Genomic DNA, 22,710 nt, shown 5'->3' with positions numbered 1-22,710 from the left:
GTTAAGTGACCTTAAGTATTCTCCCGATCGAAAGAACTAAAACCACCGCTTTAACAAATATTTTTAGACTCTCTATTGTGGTAACTCCCACAATCTTTATGTATTCGTCCATAAAATCAGTCGTTACACCATATGCAAGTATCCTAAGTGTGACAGTAATCTTTTGAATGGAAGAAAAATTGAGTTTTCTGGAACCATCTCTTCCTTGGACAAGATAAGGTTCACAGGGACGGAACTAGAAGTTCTTATGGGTAGGGGCCAATGGCCAATTTTTATTTTTATTTTTTTGTAGGGGCCAAATAAGCTAAATTTTTATTTTTACCTTATATTTTTTAATTTTTTAGAATTTTTTTTAATTCTTCTTCTTTCACAACAAATTTTACAATTATCTCCAACTCTCCGTAAGAGTCTTACTCTTTAAGAAACATTTTGTGAGAAAGAGAGCGGAACTATAGAGAAACAAGGATTGAACTGAAAAAGAAACTCATGTTGGGGTGAATGAAAATTGAAAAGGAAATGTTCTTATTTATACTCAAAGAATATGTCCGTTTCAATAAAGATTAAAGTGAGAATAAAAAAAAAAATTAAATAGAATAGAGAAAGATTTAAAAAGTTTGATCCACTATAGTTTCACGTATCAATAAAAAAAAGGGTTAAATATTTTTTTGGTCTCTGAGTTTCGAAAACTTTATTTTTTAGTTTTTGAGTTTCAATTCGTATTACAGATGGTACCTCAATTTTGAGAAAAGACCAAATTAATACTTCAGTCAAATTTTCCGTCAAAAAACTAACGGTATGCCACGTGTCAACTTCAGAGGTTGACACGTGGCATTATATAAAAAATTAAAATTAAAAATCTTTAAAATTTAATTAAAAAATAATAATATTAAAAAATTAAAAAAATTGAAAAAAAAAAAAAAAAAAACAAGGTGGCTCCGTGGCTGCCATAGGCGTGGCCGGTTTTTTCTTTTAAAAAAATTATTATTTTTTAATTTTTAATTTTTTTTTATGTAGTGTCACGTGTCAACATATAACATGTGGCGAGCCGATAGTTTTTGGACGGAAAACTTGACTTAAATATTAATTCGGTCATTTTTTTTAAATTTTATATGCGAATTAAAATTCAAGGACTAAAAAATAAAATTTTCAAAACTCAGTAAATATGTGTATTTAACCATAAAAAAAAAAAATAAAAAAATAAAAAAATAACTGACATAACTAAACAGCGTCAAAAAGTATACGTTGTTACATCAAACGCCTAAACCTCGTAGCCTCCAGTTTCTATGACCGACCAATCTCGCTTCCACAGCACAAAAAGCTTTGATTCTGTCACTGGCTTCTTAAACCATTGTTCTCAAAGCAAGAATCTTGGAGCCATTAAGAAGCTCCACGCTCACCTACTTAGAACAGGCTTGCTCTTTATCTCCCTGAATTTTCACACTAAACTCATCCTTTTATATGCCACATGCCATCGCAAAAACAACCTTCAAACCTTGACCAATTTCTTCAGGTTTATGAACCCCAGAAACCCTCTACCTTTTAATGCAATTTTATCTGACTTTAGCCGAAATGGGTTGGCACTTAATGCACTAAAAACCTTTTCTTTCATGCAAATTAATGGAGTACCTATAGATTCATACACTTTGTGTAGCTCTTTAACAGCTTCGTCGTCTATCAGAAATGTTAGAGTTGGTAAGCAGGTACATGCCCTTGTGGCCAAATCAGGCTGGTCATCCAGTGTTTTTGTGGGAAGCGCTTTAGTTGATTTGTATTCAAAGTCGTTGGTTATCGACGATGCAGTAGTGATGTTTGATGAAATTCCTGTAAAAAACACGGTGTGTGCTAATGCACTCTTATCAGGTTATGGTGAGGCTAAAATGTGGCTTGAGGTACTTGAACTGGTTCGCAAGATGCCTGTGATGAATTTGGATTATGATCACTTCACAATGTCAGCAATATTACGCGCGTGTGCTGGGCTATCTGCATTTGAATTCGGGATGCAGGTGCATGCGCATTTGATTCGCACAATATATGATGTGGAAAAGGACGTGTATCTGCAGAGTTCATTGATTGAAATGTATGGCAAGTGTGGCCTGGTGGGGAAGGCTTGGCAAGTCTTTAATTTGGCAGGGATTGGAAAAGGAGGAGGGTGTCAAAGGGATGTTGTTTTATGGACTTCAATGCTTGGTGTTTATGGAAGAAATGGACACTCTAAAGAAGTTATTAGATTGTACCAAGAGATGTTAAAGGAAGGTATTAAACCAGATGAGGTCGCATTTGTGACGGTCCTTTCTGCTTGTGGTCACACTGGCCAAGTGAACCTTGGGGTAGAGTTTTTTGAATCCATGACTAGTGACTTCGCGTTGGACCCTGGCCCGGAGCACTACAGTTGTCTGATTGACTTGCTTTGTAGGGCTGGTCAGTTGGAAAGGGCATGGAAGCTGGTGAATGAGATGCTCTGTAAAGGACATGGCAGTTGCAGTGTTTCCATGTGGGGGGCTTTACTTAGGTCCTGCAAGGATTGTGGAAATATAGAGTTGGGTAAGTTGGCTGCACAAAAGGCACTTGACTTGGATCCTCAGAATGTCGGGGTTTATGTTATGTTATCCAATTTATATGCTAAGTTTGGTATGTGGGATGAGATTGAGCAGTTGAGGGAGTTGATGAAGGATAGAGGGTTAAAGAAAGTAGTTGGATGTAGTTGGATTGAGGTCACATAATTCTGAAAGAGAAACAAATAGGGCATCTGAAGTTTTGAATTATGAGGAGATGAGTCGATGCTAAATTTAAAGATAGGCCTCTAAACTTAAATTCAGATATTGCAAGTGGTCAAATGGTAGCATCTAATAGAAAGTTGAAACAAGAAGTGACAAGAAGAGAAAAGGTAAGCAGCCCTGGGTTTTGTTCAATAAATCTTGGAATTAACTTGTTTGTGGCACCTTTTAGCCTGAGGTCTGAAATTGACAAGTTCGTGGAGTATATTAACCCAGAACAAAACTGAAGCTAAAACCTTTAGAATTTTCTGTTCTCATAGATGATTGATAACAACTCCGGCCAAAAAAAAAGAAGGGAAAAAACTTCATTCAGCGCTGGTGTCTTTAGTAGGCTGACTTTGTGAATGCAGCTGCTGCAGATTGGCACATACAGGCAGTAGATGTGTTTTTGGATGCTCTCAACCAACAGCGCTATGCACTAGACTCTACTGGTAACCTGAAAACAAATGCATCAATCAAGTTTCATCTGGGATTTTTGTTTATCTTTCTGCAAGAAATGGTTGGGTGATTCTTATGTTATGTCACTCGGATAGAGATCTCCAGTAATTTTGCTACTTGAATTGCTAACAATGCGAGCAGCAAATTATTAAAAATTCGGATCCATTCGACTCTGCATTGGTGATCGTATAATTGGTTGTGCACATACCCTCCTTCATTGTTCTAGTACTTGGATGAAAGGTAAACAGCTCAGTTTTGCGAATTGAAGTAATAAAATGACCAAGTTTCCATGATTTTCCGTCTTTAATCACTTGTCTAGCATTTAATTCAGAATTCCAAACCACCATTCGAGTTGTGGCAAATTGGGAAAGTTTTTAATCTTGGTCTGATTATACCAAAATGTATGCACCCCCATGATATGACTAATTCAAACCACATAAACATCTCCAAGGTCCTCTTCTTTTTCATCACACCATCACGTTTTGAGCAGAGCAACTTTCCAATCGAACATCTTCAAGAGGATGCAGTAATGGTTAACAGTTGAACCCAGCTGAACAAACTGACATTGCTGAGTATTTAATCCCAATTATACTTTTCAAATCGAAGTACTTAATCAGTTAATCTCAATAGTTAACTTTAATTCATTCATCAGGGTACCAATGGAGAGACAAGACCATTCCATGATACCAAAGCATTAGGCTGGGTTGTTAGAATTTTAACTAAATAATTAAATTCACCATTTTTTTATCAGTTTAAACTTTTTGGAATAACTGGCGATTTAAAATGTGGTATTAGTCATCAGAACAAAGGTTCTGAGTTCATCTTATTTTACAATTTACCCAATTTTAATTAAATATTCTACATGTTGATTTTCACTTGTTGAAAGAAAGTTTTAAAATATTAATTGAATAATTAGATTTGGTCGAGAGTATAAAAGAGAATTTTGTGGCTGACCACGGGTATGAATATAAACGAAAAAATAATAATGCTATATACCACATTTTAATTTTACAATGTTGATGTGACAGTCAAAATCAATTTTTCGATTTTTTTTTTTTACAATGACCGATTCAAAGATTAGTTAAAATTAGCACGTCAGCATTGTGATATAGTTGTAAAAAAAAAAAAAAAAAAAAGTGACAATGTCTGACTTTGGGCCCTTGGTTTAGAAAAGTTGGGTGAAAAACAAAAACTCTCCAAAGCATAAGGGCATCACTGCAAAACCTCATACGAACGCAGATTTAAGCCATACCCGTCATTTTAACGGTAAAAGAAACAGCACGGGTTCAGATTGGCGGGCTCACCTAGACAAGCAATTCAGAGTTGCGCCACAACACTAAAGAAAGGGTAATTTAGTCATTTAATACGAATGCCTTGATATGGTGGCACATTCCGATTGGCTTGTACAACATACATTCGAAACCTCGTTGTAGGCGATCATTTTAGAGGCCCTAGTGGCTTCGACACCATACTCTGTAACTTCGCAGAGAAAAACCCTAATTTCTTGGATTCCAAGAAGGAGAAGCTGTTTCAAGAAATGACAAGCAGTTCGTCTTCCAAAAAGCACGGTCCAGATCAGCCAGAGATAAGTGGGTCTACAACCAAATCACTGCGGACCAAAATGATCAAATCCGAAGACGGTGAAAAGAGGGTAATGGTTCTTTGTTCGATTCGAATTTGGACAATTACCCATTTCTCGAATCACCAAAACATTGTTACCCAGAAGCTCAGAAACAGTTCTTGAAAAGAGTTTGAATCCCAAAGCCAAAAACTTGTTTTCAGTTTGCTTTAGTTTAGTACATTATTGATTTTTATTGTATTTGTTCTTCGTAAGCTTAGTGTTACAATCAAATTTGAATCATTACCCTTTTTTTTTAATTTCCATGAGAATGCTTCCCACGAATCCAAAAATAGCTTTTGGGAATCACACATTGAGACTGTTTTTGAACTTGCTTTATCTCTGTATACAGTGATTGTTTGTTTTATTATCGTTGATGGGTTTTTCTTCTCTTTTTATTTTTATTTTTATTTCTGTAGATTTATAAGAAACTCAAGGATGTTGAGATAAGCGTTCCCATTGTGTATGGTAACATCTCATTCTGGCTTGGTAAAAAGGCAAGCGAGTAAGTGCTATTTAGGTGTTGTGTTGGTAGCTTTATGGCTCTTGAATTGCTTGCTTTACATATTGAGTAAAATGCTTGTTCTTTACATTCTCTAGTTCTTAATAAGGTACCAGTCGCATAAGTGGACTGTGTATGTTCGCGGGGCAAAGAATGAGGATCTGGGAGTGGTGGTAAAACGTGCTGTTTTTCAGCTACATTCTAGTTTCAATAATCCCACAAGGGTTTTGGAGTCGCCACCTTTCGAGGTATCGGAAGCTGGATGGGGTGAATTTGAGATTGCTATTACACTTTATTTCCATAGCGATGTTTGTGACAAGCCATTGAACTTGTAAGTTGCTTTGCGCATGTTATCTGATTCTGATTTATCTGGTATTTTGTCGAAACTATAATTGAATACTAGGTGTATTTTGGAGTATTGAGTAGAGAGCCATATGGTGATCAAATTAGAATAATAGTACTAAATCGAACAATAATACTAAATTAAGTTTGAAACAACTCTTACTTGGTTTTGAATTCCACAATAAGATCATGGTCGCAAACCTACCATGAGCAACTACCTGTATCCTCTAGCTACAAATCCTGCTGCATTAATGCTCTATTGCTATAGATATCGGATAAAAAATCACCTTTTGATGGGTTAGTCGTTGAATCCGGTTTAACAAAGATGATTTCAATTACATAAGTTTTAACCTTGTATTTTCATATTTTTTATCTCCAAAGATTTTGATTGGAATCGAACAGCTGAAGAGACCAATTTAGGTGGGCTGACTTTTACCATGTGTCATGTGCCAAGTGCTACCCATCAAATATTTGTCCGATACTTTTTGTGTTTAAGCGAAAGGATCTTATCAAATAATCTCCCTGATCCTTTGTGTTTAAATGAAATATATGAGATACAGGAAATAATGATGCAGGCCCCATATGCAAAGAACATGTAAACTCTTAGGCTTTCAGTATATTGAATTTTAATATATTCACAGATATCATCATTTGAAGTTGTACCCAGAGGATGAATCTGGTCCCATGTCCACTAAGAAGCCTGTTGTTGTGGAATCCTATGATGAGGTTGTGTTCCCTGAGCCTTCAGAGGGCTTCTTAGCTCGTGTGCAGAATCATCCAGCTGTAAACTTGCCCAGATTACCCGCTGGCTTTACTTTGCCTCCTCCTGGTTTGTTTCCTAACTGGTTGTCTGTAATTTTGCTCTTGGCCATGCTTTAATAAATATGCCTTTTTAATTTCATGTAGTTCCGGTTGAGGATGCAAGTAGAAAGAAGCGAGGTGACACTAAAGATAACCCCCTAAGTCAGTGGTTCATGAATTTCTCAGAAGCAGATGAGTTATTTCAACTTGCTGCAGCTCGTCAACAGGTCAGCACGAATTCTTCTAATCTTTAGTGAGAGTTGTTGCAATTATGCATGGTATTACCACCCAACTGAGAGCATATACATCCTTGCTTCCTTGGAAGCATGTATGCTGCCTGTGATGTAACCATTCTTGTTGAAGAATATTACCATCCAAGTCATCAACATTATAAATGTGTCTGTAGCTAGGAGGTGTTTTTTTTTCTTGTAATTTTGCGGTGGTGCAGGTCCCTAAAACAGTGTTCTCACAAACAATGGAGTGGAAATATAGCTTCACAGTTCCACTGATACAAAAAAATGTTGGGGATCAAAAAGTTTGGGTTGCACTGATTGGCTGATTTCTAGGTCACTATACCTTATGGCATTTACATTACTCATCAATGTCATATAAGCAGCCTCTGGACAAAATCTGATTATCAATTGTTAAAGACGTAGCTTGGTGAAAAATTATGTGGTTCTTGACACAGCGAACCATGATGATAATCATGCAGTATTAGGTGGATTGTAGAATTCTGAGTTATATAAGAACTGATAGGTTTGGGACACTCTTGTGTGTTCCTTACATAGAAGCTCCAAAACATGTAAGTTCAATTATTTAAGACACACCCACCCCCCCAAGCAACCGCAATACTAATGTAGACACTATAGACTTATTTGGAGCCTCAAGAAAAATGACAAAGTCAAATCCTAACATCGAGCTGTGGTTAAGATCATTTACTAAGATCTATTCGGGCCTTCAGAATGGATGGAAGAACAGAATTAGTGCTCAAAACCAAATAGTTGGGGATGCATGATTTTCCTGAGGATGCCTCTTCCATATAATGTACCAAACCAACCTTCCTGACTTTTCTGTGTTGGAAAGTATAGCATCAGTTAAACTGTGCTTTATTTCTCTTCTCAATTCATTTGCTTTAATGGCTAGTTACTGATGCTGAGTTATTGACATATCATATATCATTCTCTAAGATCCCCCCCATTTGTGCTTATTGACATGTCATGGATTTCAGTTTCACAAACGGGCTTTGAAATGGGCAGCATAGACTTGATTAACTAGTCCAGGGGATTTACTAGGATCGGGACTTTCTCTGAATAGGTCGTAAATCCCAAATTTTGGAGTTGACAGTGGGATGGATTTCATGTTTGTGGAGATTATGGAAGAATTTGAACCTCTGTATACTTTTAGCATGAATAATGCATTACGTAGTTGCACTTAAGCTTCTTGTTGACATATCTTAATCTAGATAAATTGTTTGAATTTCTTTCAGAAAAAGTGTACAAGACGCATTTTGACAGATTGATTTTTCTCTAATTGTATTAGGTGCAAGCTCATATTGCTAGACTCAGGCGACAAATTGGTGTGATTGATGGGCAGCATCAACAGTTGAAATCTATCTCTGACCAGTGACTATACATCTGATCCTGCACATTTTTTATATTCTACTTCAAATGGGTTTTGCAGCATATACAGTTATTGGCATAATGTGATGCTGATATGTATATTCTCAGCTGTGGAGTATTTTTTTGTCGGATTTAGTTCTTACTTTTTTCCTTTTTTTTTTAGGCCATTCGACTATGTATCAAGAGGAGGAAAAAGAAATGTATTCATTTTATAAATAAAAAGGTTAAAGGTTAAATTAACAGCATCTTTACTATTGTATCATTGGGCAAAATAACTATTTTTTTTTTTTTTTTTTAAACTTGTTCTATTGAGTTGACTGAAAGTCTGAAAGCCATTTCAGGAAATGAAAACATGTGGTCTGGATTGTTTTAATTCTGATTTAAATTCCGATTGATGAATACTTTTCTTTAGATCCTTTATTTCACTCCAATAGTAATATATATAATAAATCCCAAGGGGTTGGCTCAGGTGGTTAGGACTTTGGTTTTTGTGGTAGTTTCACGAGATCTAAAGTTTGAATTCCCTTTAGTGTAAACAATTCTTTGAGCCAACCCGCTGGCCAAGCCGGAGTATTACCTGATCGTGTGAAGGGACACTTTACATGGATACACGAAGTGACTTTACCTTGAAGGATTCTTCGTCATCAAAAAGTAACATATATATAATAAATTAAGTCAATAATGCAAAGGAAATGAACGTATTTCTATGCTATTAAGAGAAAGTCAATGAAACATAGTCTAGTACATCACACACCAGGATCTTCTATAATTTGTAGGGTATCATACCATCTATATTTCCTCAACTCTCAACATTTGATTTTCAATTAAATGGTAAAGATTTTGTCGTATCAGTATTTATTAAATTTAAATATGGATAAATATGGTAAATACTAGTGTGATAAATATTGAATTGGTAGAGGTGATAAATGGACACGTAGTGAAATCTCAACAATGTAATCTGAACATAATAGAATATCCTAAGAATTTTAGAGGATCTTTATCCACTACATCACTTGTACAAAGATCTTTTATGGAACCTGTTCATGCACAAAGACACATTGGGTTGTTGGAACAAAGGGCCTTCCCAAGTCGAACAAAGACACAGGTTGTTCCAAAAGGTTTTTCCTTTGAATACTTTACTGGGCTTAAGGTGGCTCGCAAGAGATGTACCCTTTAATATTTATTTTTCAAGAAAGCCTATGTAATTGGGTATCCTGTTGGAGACCAAGAGGTCATGATGATGCTATTAGAACAGGAGTGCACACCCATGTATATAGGTTGATATAGCTTGTTTTAAGTGATTTTTTATGTCAATCATTTAAACAAAAATGAAAGGAAAGCTACTTAAAACACGTTACGTCAGCTCGTGTAAAATTGGTGGAAAAAATAGCATTACTCTTGGAACAATATTGGGTTTAGTTATTCCGTGTTTGGATGATGCACACTGCATTGAAGTGTTGTTAAATTGCTGAGTCTTACCAGTTTTGCTGCTAATCTCTTTGTAAAATGTGTGTAATGGATTATATTGTCATCTGGATTTCAGTGTTAGTAGTATTCTGCTCTGTATTTTTTCCGTAGCTTAGCTTATAGTCAGTCTTCTCTTTATTTGCACCTAAATTAAGCCTGCTTAGTTGGATTTTCCTTCCATAGTTCTCTGGTTTTCTGCAGAACACATGATCCGGCATCAAAATTCACATGATGAAAATATGCAGTACATTTTTATCTGAGGGCCCTCCCCCCAAGTACTTCTACTGGTCCTTCTGATGCTTATAAACGGTTCATGGGAATGGGACCATCCACACTAGCTTTCAGATGGGTCCTGCATGTGCTGCCCTCGTTACTGCACTTTACAGGTTTGAGCCTATCCTTCACTCTCAGAAATCCTCTTAATTTTGAAACAGGTGCAAGTGAACAATTTTCTATGAATATTCTTCGCACCCATTTATCACACTCATTTCACATCGGTTGTGACGTGTTTTAAGTAGCTTCTCTTTTAATTTTTTTAAGTGATCAATACGAGAAGCCACTTAAAATACGCCTAAACCCCTGACATGGTATGTCCCATTCTTGGAGGCTTTTCTTTTGACCTTTTCCCTTAAAGCCCACTCTGGCATTACTAATTTGCTTGTTTACATTTCTATGGCATCACCATACTTATGTAATCATGTGGCTCTGTCTCTACTCAAAGTATTTAGTAGATATGATTATTGCCATGTTTTGAAGGTATACTCAACTAATCATGTTTCTAAATATCTTTAAGCACCTACTGAGTTGTTTGTTAATAGTTTTGGAAGGTGTTTTTTGTTTGTATGTTGTGTTATGGTGAGAACGTTTTGTGTTTTTAAGAGTGTTTTGTGTTGTTCATTAATGCATTTATCTTGAGAACTGAAAACAAAAAGGCAAAAAAAAGCAAAAGAGGCGGAGCCAGGGAGGGGCGTGGGTTATCAATCTTCTAGTTTTTAAATTTGAAACAACAAACTCCCAAGCACCTTTGGTTCCACCTACATCTTTATACTAGGCCTTTAGTTTATAAAGCTTTCTTCCTGCTTTTGAGTAAGCGATGTGGGACTCCCTGACAAGGGAGAAGAGAAACAAAAACTTGCTTAGAAAGAATAGAGAAACAAATTTTGAGAAGAGTTTTCAAGATTTAAGAAAACTGATTTTTCAAAAGTTTGCCAAAAGCTCTCTATTGCACATGATGTGCCTTGTGTTCTGACATATATAATCGTTGAGTTTCATCATGGATATCTATCCGGACTCTTCATTCAAACATTTCCTTACAACCCACATGGGTGTGATTTTTGTGAATGGTGTTTGCTTATTCACCCTGATGATATAATCTGCATAAATCTGATAAACCCAGAAAATGTAAAAAGCTAATGCCATCAGTTGTAGTCATTTTTTGAACACCACATATATATATCGTACCTCAGAACAAACCAACTTTTCAGCAAGAGTCAGTAAAGGACAGTGGTAACTCACGAAAAGGGTTTTACACAAAACCAGAGGATTCAAAAAAGATTCCAACTTCCAGGCGGGCGGTTACAGTTTGAGTGATACAACTGGGTAAAGAAAAGCTAGCCGTTTGAAGCAGTTGGAATGATCTCATTCGGACCTCACTATGTTGTCCTTTGTGGAGGTTCTGGGGGCAAGAGTAACATGGCCATCATGTGCCAAACCTGAAGGTAGAGTCACCATCAACCTTAAAGAAAATCCCTAGGGTCTATTTCCGTGAGAATGGTGGGCCTTTCTAGTCCCTCTCCTTTTTTTTTTATCCCTTTTTCCCTCCCCACCAATCTCATTCACAGAACATGGGGCAGCTGCTTTCATAGACGGCGACGTACACATAATTATTTACTCACTTTTCTTCTTTTTTCATTTCCAATCTTACCCTCTACAAGATTTACTTTGGTTAATTTTTTTGCAGAAAAACACAAAGAAATTAAAGCTAACTAGGGGGATCTTTCCGACTGTCAATCCTGATGGAGAGGCGAGTTTGGGAGGAGATGGGAATGTGTTATGAGAATACGTAACTGAATGCAGCCAGAGTGAAGTCTGGAGGCGGCCCATTTTGCCACTGCTATCCAGTTAACTAGGTAGGCAATGATAGCATAATTCCTTGTCGATAAGTTGATGAACTCTTCTTTAAGACTGGGAGGGACCTAGTTATGCAGTTGGATAAATGGGTTTAGAACTAAGATACTGTGTTTCAGAAGTTAGTCTTTGGCACCAATATTTAAGGACAACTTTATGAAGGATTTGTAGGGCTTCATGTTTGTGGGGGATCTGTACTGCTAAGGACTCTTTGGGGTTTGAGAAAAACAAAAAGGGAAGACAGAAATTGGACATTGCTGTGTCATGGCACTAAATATATGTTTTGAATATCACTTTCCTGAGCCTTAGAACATGGGGAGAGAACTTTGCTGAATGTAGCCAGGCTAGGGAAGATGTTAGTGGTGTACATTTGAAGTAGATTTATGTCTGATTACAGCTTCCTGTTTCGTGGTTGTGGTTTCAGCAGGACCACATGGGAGGCCGTTCGTTTTGGAGACACTTCTTTCTTGTTGCAAATACAGCACTTATATATGGATAATCTGATCATTTGGTTTGGGACTTCCAACAAGAATTGAAGTACATGCAATTGCTTTCATTTTAATTTTTGTTACTAGGAATCTGCTTTTCTTTCTCCATTTCCTTAAGTTGTGTGGAACAACAACTGATTTGAATTAATCCATTCCCACTAGAATAGGCCCATTGACAACTCATAAATGGGTACCCATCAAATAATTGTTTTTGCTCTTCCAAATTTATCCAGCCATTACATGTAACAACCTAGAGAAAATGTTAATCATATTTGCATTATCATTTCAAAATGACTAGTCGAGTTACAATTGTAACTTCTTAAAATCGCTCATAAACGAATCTTAACGCTTATGAGCACATTTATAATACACTCACCTAACTCTTTGAGGGTGTCACGTTACAACACAGGCACGTGCGTGCACACGAGGGACTGAAATCGCCCTCAGTTCAAACGAAAGACAAAATAATGAACAAGTAAATAAAGAAAGAAGTTAGGATACTAGTGAATATGAACATAAGTAGTCCTTTGACTTGAGAGTATAAAAATATAATGAGTAATGTTACTCTTCACATTCATATCACATCGGCTAACATAACATGTTCAAGTAACTTTCATAATTAAAAAAACAAAAAGTTTTGAACTTTTGAGGCTTTGGCTTTATGTGGTGGAGTGTAACCATTTGATGATGAAAAATAATTCTTTCACAACTCTTTTGCACAACTTTCACACAACCAAGACATATTGGTGGGATCCATGCATAGTGGGACCCACATGCATAAATCTCACCAATGTGTCTTGGTTGTGTGAAAATTGTGTAAAAGGGGTCACACAAGAATCACCCCCTTTGAGAATCACCCCCCCGTTTATTAGTATATTCCTATATCAGTCATACACCAAGACACATTGGGTGTGAGACCCATGTATATGAGATCCACATGCATAGATGTCACACCCTATGTGTCTTGGTGTAAGATTAATATAAGGTAATGTGGTGTACAAACACCATTTTCCTTTATGATAATGGTAACATGGTCAAAACCTGCACAAGTAGCAGTAACTTACACGGGTTTCTGCAAAATTTTTGTGGACTTTGAGAAAATGTTGTTTTATGTCGTCCACAGAATCACAAACCCAACAATTGGAAAAAGCCAAACCAACAACAGGGTTGTACTGGAGAGTACACATTATTGTCCGTGATTTCAGGTAGGGAGAGAAAGAGAAGTGTAATTATCTAAAAGCAGAACATTTGAACTATAGGAAAGACCTACTTCCACTTTAAGAGTGGGAACTTTGGGTAGCCCCATTTCAGAAAATTCTGTATTCTTCTGTGAACAATCACCTGATGCTAAAGGATTATGGACTTCTTATTAAGACAATTCAGTTCAGAAAAAAGACAATTCAATTCGCTAATCAAGACTGGGATAGTCCCCTGCAATTTATTTGAAAGTAGAGGATTGGATCCCCTTTTACTAGGTTGTGTCATAGGCTAAGAGCGGGGGTTTGCAGAGCTCGCCTATATCGAGCAAGAAAGCCCCGCATTTTAAGCTGCTAAGAATAAATGAGTCTTACGACCTTTCTTCGAAACTGTTTAAATTTTAATAAACTTCAAGGAATATACTAATAAACGGATTTGAATCTTCAACAAATGTGAGAGAGTTTTTATGAAATTTATTTCTCTAAACAGTTAGATGGGTTTTTCGATACCAGCTCAGATAGATAAATCTCATGATAGCTCTTGCACATGTATTGCTCATACTACTAACAATTCTAAAAACAAAATTTGTGGAGATTTCTATCCACTGACAACAGAAAATGCTGATCCGAAAGTACAACTTCAGGCAGCAACCAAGAACACCTGAACTTGTGTAAGTGTGAAAACAGAGTGGCGGTGAAATTGAAGTATATTTGTCTAGGCAGGTCAATTAAGCATTAAGAGTGGTGTCCTTCAAACTTGGACCAAAATGACCCACAGAATATATTAAAAGGAGAGAGCACAAGCAACGAAGATATTAGTCAATTCTAAACATTAATTTGTGCTGAAAGTGGAAAAGAACCTTGAGAATTATAGCCACCTACTTTTGAGAGAGAGAGAGAGGGAGAGAGAGAGAGAGAGAGAGGGTCCATGTTGTCAATAAGAGGGCCAACACAGAAGAGAAAACCCAATGGGCTTGGCTCCCACCATGTCCTTTCACACATACCCCAAAACACCCGTGGTCTGTCCTTCCCTTCCACACGCCACATGATCCCACTAGGCTCTCTCTCTATCTCTCTCTCTCTCCCTCTCCCTCTCAAGCTTCATCATAAATACCCCCATCACCACCACCTCTACTTCACACTCTTATCCCTCCATATCTCCCCTGCTCTAAACCAACACTTCTCTCTCAACTACTTCCAAAATGGCCATCAGAAAATCCAACAAACTCCCTCAAACTGCAGTTCTCAAGCAGATCCTCAAAAGATGTTCGAGCTTGGGAAAGAAAAATGACTACGACGAGGATGGCCTTCCTCTAGACGTCCCAAAGGGCCATTTTGCCGTCTATGTTGGAGAAAAGAGAAGCAGGCACATCGTCCCAATTTCCTTCTTGACTCACCCCGAGTTCCAATGCCTCCTCCGCCAAGCCGAAGAAGAATTTGGCTTCGATCATGACATGGGTCTCACCATTCCCTGCGAAGAAGTCGTGTTCCGGTCTCTAACCTCCATGCTTAGGTGAATCAAAGGTCAAGAACTTGATGGGGTTTTCTTGGAGAAGATGGCTAAAGATGAAGCACAACTTTTGCTTCTCTTTTTTTTTACCATCTTTCTTCATTTGTTATTCTCGATCTTTTCTTCTCCTCTTGTCTTTTTTGTTGGAGATCGACCCATTTTGGGTTTTTATGTCTAATGACTCTCTAACTTGAAACCCATACACATATTGTGGGTTAAAAATGTAAAAAGGTTGAGATTTTCCTCATAGAGGTGTGTGTTTACACCCTGTGGGAGAAGTTGATGTTTAATGGAATCAAAGGGTGATTTGCCTGTTTAACTTTTCTCATCTCTCTATCACTCATCTCTCTATCACTGACCTCTCTATCACTGACCTCTCAGCCAAACCTCACACATTGTTCATTGTGTGCATGATCCGAGTCCGATAACTTTTTACACGATCTATGAATTCAATATCAATTTAATCTAAAATTAACAAAAAATAAAATAAAAAATTGACCTGTTTATAGTTAAATAAATTTATATATATATATATATATATATATATATATATATATATATATATATATATATATATATATATATATATATAATCCTGAGTCAAACAAATAAAGTGATCTAAAAATCATAATAAAAGGTGTATCCAAAAGGATATATAGCACTCGAGCAGCATGGCTTGTCAGAGAATGTGGGGGGGGGGGGGGAGGGGGAGGGGGGGGGTACTTAGGAATGTACGGATCATCCGGTGATTATTAGTTTTTTCTTTTTTCCTTTTCGGCTGAATAAAAGAGTAAAAAAAGTATTAGACATATATTAAACGCCTTTGCATGATATATAGTTAAGAGATAAAATGATTAATTTAAACCTTGATTTTTATTTTTATTTTTATTTTGTTGAACGTACGTACGTATTATACCACACCTGGAATCGTAGGTTTGAACATTTAACCGTACTTAGTTCATTGTACTTTAAGTTCTTCAAAATCTAATGCAGATGACATAACATTTATTATATCAACCACTAAAATATGGATGTATAATTATCATAAACTTTGACGGGGTAACCAATCATAAATTAACTTTTGAATGATATGTGTGAGAGGTGATGGACCCCATCGATCTCCTAGCTAGGGACGAACGGAACTGAGCGTTGGTCGGGTCGGGGCAACGACACTCGTTTTTTTCAAACTTTTTCTTAATTTTTTTTATTAAATTTTTTTTATATATAAGCTTAAAATTTAGGTTTAGTCCCTCGTTCATACTTTAACCTTCCGAATAAAAAATATTGGTCCCGCCCCTGATCACCAAGAGATCTACACTTCATTTTTTTTCTCTCAATTGATCAAACCATATGATGAATTGATTTATTTGCTTAGATTTGTACTTCATTGCATGTTGAGTACAAATGATCCTCTCTCTCTCTCTCTCTCTCTCTCTCTAGGTTGGGGCTGATCTTTTTGGGACAAATGGAAAAAGAAACAAAGGCATGCATGATGCATGGATTACAAGTTGCATGGCATCATTGGCATGCCTCTCAATCGATCACAGCAAAACTGACAATTTGGTAACGAATTAGGGTCCAAAGCATCATCAACCACGTACAGTTGATTCTTTTTATTTGAGCAGCTTTTACTAGTAACTGCTTTTTTCCAGCAGAAGTAGGACCAGCGGGGAAGCAAAGGCTGCCTCTGGTTAGCTGGTCCTTCCTTCATTATTTATGATCTTTGTTTCTTTTCCCTTTCAGCCACAAACTCTTCTGCCACCCCCTGCCCCTGCCCCTGCTGCTCGATCTTCCATATAACTCCCCCCATATATAACCCCTAAATAAAAATCTCTGCTCCCCCTAAAATCATCCATTTCACGTACAATTTTCTCCTCACAAAAATCTATCCCCATTATTGCCCCAAGATCGACTTCTTCTTCACGCTAAGCGTTTACGTGCACGCAAGTATTAACCGACCGCATTCACTATCTGTAACTATCCGCATATGCGGTTAGAGAAAGAAAAAAAAAATGACTATTCGCATACCCTTTATATATTATATATATAGTAAATTCACCGACACGACATCGTTTTGAATTAGATATAGATTATGTTTACATTAGTTTGGTTTGATGTATTACTTTCTCACGGAACACTTAAGCAAAAAGACAAAAGTAATGTGAAATCAATATATTTTCAAAAGATTAGGGCTTAAAAAAGAGTAAAACAAGCTCAAAACATTAAAAATCGGCCTAAACTATTTTCAAAATCATTTAAGATAACGGATAACAATTACAATAACCGCACAAATGCAATTAATAAAAATATGATGCAAATATAATAATTTAAGTTCACACGTTAAAAAAAGTGTTGCATTCGTTCAAACAGGTGTCCGAACAAACCGTCTGCCCAGATATATCCAAACATTTTGTAGGTGTCTTCGATCCGGCGCGTGTTCCAGTAGTTAATTATTATTAATCCTTGACTATTATTCACGCTAAGATCATTAAGCATGATGAGTACTAACGATATATAGTTTACTGGATTTTTTTTATTTTTTATTTTTTATTTTCTCTCTAGCTACCTAGCCTTCTTCATGATTTAATAGGTACCTTAATCATAACATGCAGTGGACCCAATTGAAGAAAACGGGGACAAAATTCACATGCATGTACAAAAAGGAAGAGTGATGAAGAAGTGATTGTCTTTCCCATCAAGGAGCTGGAGGGGTTTTACATTTAGACGTACCAAGTTCACAGTTGGCCTCTCATGTTCTTCTGCATATTTTGTCCCAAATTAATGTCCCACCCCACCCACGTTCTTCGTAATTTCTTGGAAGGAGCCTCTGATCGATCCATTACTACTTCTTCGTCTCCAAATCAAACAAAATGTTATTACATTTCCATATATGGCTTCAATAAATTATTATTATTATTATTAAATTATTAGATCATATATATAAGGTTGATAAACCATATATTTAGCAATTAATCAGCAAGTCCGTCCTATTTTGCCTGTAACTTCTACCTTTTGAAAGAATATTTGGAAGCTGAATCTCAACGATAGATTGAGGCTATTTATCTGGAAAATAACATGGAATATACCTCCCACTAAAGAGAGATTTAATTCTGTTTTTCCATCTACAGACATAGTTGTTTGTCTTCTTTGCAAATTTGGAGAAGATTCTATATATCCAACATCTATTCTTCAAATGTATCTTTGTCAGAGTAATATGGCGTCATTCTTTCTAGCCATTTGACTTAATAGCTTTCAATTTCACCGATATGTTAGATTTGATAAAAGTAATTCTCTCACCTAAATCAACTCTTAAAATCCTGAAAGAAGACAATCATCGATTCCAAACTTTTGCGGTAGTTACATGTGATTTTCTATGGTCTTCCCACAACAAGGCTTGTCATGAGAATCTTTCATTTGATGCTCTCCATTTGTGCAGGAAAATTATCAAGGTATCTCTAGAACATATGGTGGCTTGGAAAAATATTAATTTCCAACCCAATTGAAGAAAAGTTGATCCCCTTTCCACCTTAATGGTTCAAAATCAATTTTGATACTACCATTAATTAGATACTTTTTGGACACAAGCTTCAGTGTGTCAGAATCATTTGGGACACTTCATCAAAATAAGCACCAAGATTAATTAGTTCCCCGTGTCAGCCAAATAAGGGAGAAGTTCTGGCAACAAATCTTGCTGTTTCTCTAAATATTCAAAGGTTTATTCTGGAAGGAGATTCACAGATTATTATTCTAGCTCTTCAACATCCAGATATTTCACAAGACTGGCGAATCTCTTCATCTATCCACAATACCATTGACTCTATTCCAGCTAACTCCTTTTGGTCAACGAGAAAGGTCAATGTAAGTACAAATTTATGTGCTTATTATGTAGCACATTAGGCCGCAGTCAGGGTCACAGCTGACAGCATTCTCACTTATCCACCCTCTATCCCTTCAATCCGAATAGTTAGTAGGAAGGATCCACGTACCTTTCCATTAGTTTGGATACCTTATTTAATATATGTTTGTAGTTCTAGCTTTACTTTCTGTTAAGCTTTGGTACGTTAAGTCTTTAGTTTTGTAATTCCGTTTTCAAGTATCTATAATAAAAAAATTTAAAAATAAAAATAAAAATTAATAGCATGCACTTGATGACTTGATGCAGAATTGGGTACGTTCAAAACACGGGAAAGCATAGAATTTTGAGATGTCTTGTCAATGTCTGCAACCACGAGATTGCATTTATAAAAGACTATCTGCATCTGTTTTTTCTAAATTTATATTTAAAAATAGTTAATTCCTACTGGTACTAATTATTTTTATTTTAGTTAAAGACTTTTTAAATGAATTTCATCGATTATTTCTCTTTTCCTTTTTTCTATCTGATCTAGTAATTAACTTTATTCATTCAAAACAGGCCGTTCTATACCTCAAATAAAAATAAAAATAAAAACTTTTAAATACTTAATTAAAAAACATTCTGCCGACTGTGTTTAGAAAAAATTGATATCCGATCTCAAATAGGAATCCACAATTAAAGGAAAAGACAGAAACATATATATATGTGTCGTTTTGTCCTGCAGAAGTTGGACTTTAACGTGGTTTTATGATTTTAATATGTCCTGCTTAATTATATTCAGGAACCCACACGCTAATTTAAGTTGACCAAGCCAGCAGATCGAGATAATTAAGTGCAGTGTCTAAATTCTAATGATCACTCTTTGAGGATAAGCTAGCCTTGGCATGGTGTTCTTTAAACATGATTTGATATGATAGAACAAGCACACCTTCCTTCTTTGACTAATCTGCTCTTATTTTCCATGGACTTTTGCAAAGCCAATGATCAAGATAAAAATAAAACAATATAGATATAACACATATAATTATATATGATGGATATACGTACTCCCATGAGGGTAGAAATTTAGGAGGAAATCAGTCTGAAAATGGACAGAAAGAATGAATGAATATCCAATGCCTATTATTACCTATTTATAGCCTTAAATATATCCTTTCATGAAGAGGGTTGTCTCTTTCTGAAAGGTTTAACCTCTTCAGACGTCTGATCGAAGAGGTTTTTTCCATGAAAATTATCACCATATATACATGAAGATCTTGATTGAATATATATTATCAACATCAATTTAAGTTAATTAATTGTCTGAAAAATGAAGTATATTAGCGTGGATTCATAGAATGGAAATTACCGTACCGTTAATTATTAAGAACATCATTTAATTTGGAGGTGTACGTCTCCTCTCAGATCCCAGTACTGATCGATCATAGCCAACAATATTGCAATTTTGGATAAGAAGCTCCAAACATGGACGACGATCTAACATGTTAATGCATGTGTACGTGTTGTCGTCGTTGTTAATGTTGTCATGCATCTCTAATTAATTGTATTCATTTTTTGATTTGTTTTTTCTCAAGTTGTGTTTTAAACTGTTTGTTTGATCAATCGGTTGAAGGACAGGGAAAGCAACATCTGTGGACTGTACGTAAGCTGTGGGGAAGACATGGTGGAGACTGGGCTCCAGATATATTGTGAAGGGATACTACAGCTAGCGTGTGTTGTCGGATACTTTTTCTTCATCTCCTTTCAACCTTTTGCATGCAATATTTCTCCTCTATATATATATATATAGTCACACTCAATTGACAAGCTAGATTTGCCACCCCCTACGAATTAAGCCTCCAGCTATATATATTAATTAACCTTAATTAATCTCCTTTCAACTTTTCAAATTAACACTTGAAAGCAAGCTTGTGTCACGCCATTTATATTGCCTTACAAATTGCTGCCACAATTATCTCTCTTCGTATACAAAAGCTAATAGACAGACTTGACGGCAAGTTTTTGTCCTCTTACCCTCTTACTTTTGTTTTACACAAAATCAAAAGACTAATTAGCAGCCTAGCTCCTTTGTCTAATCAATGTTTCTGTTAGATTTTAGTGTAGGCAGCTTCATTAAGTCAAAACTCATGATTTGGGTTATAATACTTTAAATTTAGTTTAGGGTTGAGTCAGGTTGAATTAGGGGTGGGCGTCGGTTCGGTAGGCGGTTAAGTCGGTTAATTCGGTCGGTTAACCGACTTTTGTCGGAATGTAGTCGGTGAATTTATTTCGGTTAAGTCGGTTAAGCGGTTAATAGGCGGTCGGTTAAGTCGGTTAAGCGATTAATAGGCGGTCGGTTTAGTCGGTAAGGCGGTTAATAGGCGGTCGGTTAAGTCGGTTAACATTCGGTTAAAATGGGTGATGAAACGACGTCATTTTGATTTTTTAAAAGGAAAAAAAAAAAACTGATCATACGTTTCGTTCTTACTAAAACGACGTTGTTTCGTTTTATGTCGGTTCGGTTAATCGGTTGAAATAGAATTCGGTTCGGTTCGGTTCCGCTGCCGCTTAAAAGGCGGTTCGGTTCGGCTGTCGATCCGGCTTTCGGAATAAAATTTTATACCGACTACCGAACCGAAATTAGTCAGTTAAAGTCGATAGGCGGTTGATGGCAGTTCGGTAAGCGGTCGGTAGGCGAATAATTTGCCCACCTCTAGGTTGAATCAAAGTCATGCAACAATTTAATTCAACTTTCAAAGTGCCCCATTCACGAGCCATTCAAACCAGAGAGCCAAATGAATGCTCCAATCGAAGTGTAATACGCAAGTCATTCGATCGCCACAGGATAGTCCATGAAACCCTAAAGTACGTTGGATAGATCTAAGAATGATTTAGGCGTAAAAGGCGAAATACAATTAGGTTGTAGTCTCTTAACAAGATTGATAATTATTTCTTTTACTTTTCCCCGCCTTAAAATTATCATTTTTAAAGTTAAATGACACGAAGAATTACCAATAGTTAAATTTAGCCTATTGACCCCTATCAATAATTTTTTTTTACTACCGGCCCCTGCCCATAAGAACTTCTAGCTCCGTCCCTAATTGCACTCGAGAGTGTACTCTCAAGGGACTTTTTCTAATTAGAATGAACAGCCTAAATTAAAACTTAGCCTAAACGAGGATTACACCAAGTCTCATTACTCTTTGCCCTTCCAATTTCATTCTCAAAATAGGAATATTCTTTTTCCCATTTGCCAAAGATGTCCCAAATGAAGCATTTTTATGAGGCTAGGGTAAGCTAGCTAGGGACTGCGTTAAGCTCAAGACAGGACTAGGGACAAAATTGTCTTACTACAAGAGTACGAATCTGTCCTGGATTCGTGCCTGTCCTTCTTACGCAACATCTTTTTTTCTTTTTCTTTTTCTTTTTTTTGTCAGGGAATTAAATATAATATATCACCCGCTTTCCACCGATTAAAAAAAAAACAGTAACAGCGAATAACGAAAGCCACGGACGAGAATATTGTTGTGACTTGTGATCAAGCGGACGGTCACATATCTACTGTGGGTCCCGATTGCATGAGAGTTACTGGGGATGAGTAGCACGTGAGTTGTGCCCCACACGGGCCCACATTCTTTCAAAACAAAAGCCAGCGTATTATGATATTATCTGTATCCACGTCAGCCTGGCCCGGACTCCATGTGATGTGGACATGTAAACTAAGAGAAGATAAATGATTTTTCACCATCTAAATATATAATTTTTTACTATTTTATCTATGTGATAAGGTGGTAAAAAATTGTATATTTAAGTAGTGAAGAATCATTTCTCTTAAGGGAAATGCCAAAAAAATCATTAAGCACATTTTCTTTTAAAAAATAATTTTTGAACAATATTTTTTGTATATTAATTTTTTAAATTAATTATTGAATTTATAGGATACACAAAGATTCATATGTGAATCCTACAGATCCAATAGTTGATTTAAAAAAG

At 36.3% G+C, this 22,710-nt stretch overlaps 3 protein-coding genes across 3 annotated transcripts; all 3 read left to right on the top strand.

The window, feature by feature from the left end:
* The first annotated feature begins 1,256 nt into the window (after nucleotides 1-1,256).
* LOC133881822 (pentatricopeptide repeat-containing protein At2g13600-like) lies at nucleotides 1,257-3,507 on the top strand. The gene has a single exon (XM_062320866.1). It carries the CDS (start codon nucleotides 1,284-1,286, stop codon nucleotides 2,718-2,720), a length of 1,437 nt encoding a protein of 478 aa, XP_062176850.1. The 5' UTR covers nucleotides 1,257-1,283; the 3' UTR covers nucleotides 2,721-3,507.
* Nucleotides 3,508-4,631: 1,124 nt separating this feature from the next.
* LOC133881823 (transcription initiation factor TFIID subunit 14b-like) lies at nucleotides 4,632-8,467 on the top strand. Its single transcript, XM_062320867.1, has 6 exons — nucleotides 4,632-4,863; nucleotides 5,250-5,335; nucleotides 5,442-5,663; nucleotides 6,316-6,503; nucleotides 6,581-6,702; nucleotides 8,015-8,467. The coding sequence occupies exons 1-6, from the start codon at nucleotides 4,750-4,752 to the stop codon at nucleotides 8,099-8,101; spliced, it is 819 nt and encodes a 272-aa protein (XP_062176851.1). The 5' UTR covers nucleotides 4,632-4,749; the 3' UTR covers nucleotides 8,102-8,467.
* A 5,944-nt stretch (nucleotides 8,468-14,411) lies between these two features.
* Nucleotides 14,412-15,201, top strand: LOC133881831 (protein SMALL AUXIN UP-REGULATED RNA 12-like). Its single transcript, XM_062320877.1, has one exon. It carries the CDS (start codon nucleotides 14,575-14,577, stop codon nucleotides 14,887-14,889), a length of 315 nt encoding a protein of 104 aa, XP_062176861.1. The 5' UTR covers nucleotides 14,412-14,574; the 3' UTR covers nucleotides 14,890-15,201.
* The last annotated feature ends 7,509 nt before the right edge of the window (nucleotides 15,202-22,710 follow it).

This window comes from Alnus glutinosa, chromosome 11 (assembly GCF_958979055.1).
Source record: "Alnus glutinosa chromosome 11, dhAlnGlut1.1, whole genome shotgun sequence".
NCBI lineage: Eukaryota > Viridiplantae > Streptophyta > Magnoliopsida > Fagales > Betulaceae > Alnus > Alnus glutinosa.
This window is presented reverse-complemented; position numbering and strand designations above follow the sequence as displayed.

Bases quoted from the DNA above. Each gene is read 5' to 3' on its own strand.
- LOC133881822 (XM_062320866.1), top strand. From the start codon at position 1,284: ATGACCGACCAATCTCGCTTCCACAGCACAAAAAGCTTTGATTCTGTC.
- LOC133881823 (XM_062320867.1), top strand. From the start codon at position 4,750: ATGACAAGCAGTTCGTCTTCCAAAAAGCACGGTCCAGATCAGCCAGAG. The intron at 4,864-5,249 runs GTAATGGTTCTT...TTATTTCTGTAG, and splicing joins CCGAAGACGGTGAAAAGAGG to ATTTATAAGAAACTCAAGGA. The intron at 5,664-6,315 runs GTAAGTTGCTTT...ATATATTCACAG, and splicing joins TGTGACAAGCCATTGAACTT to ATATCATCATTTGAAGTTGT.
- LOC133881831 (XM_062320877.1), top strand. From the start codon at position 14,575: ATGGCCATCAGAAAATCCAACAAACTCCCTCAAACTGCAGTTCTCAAG.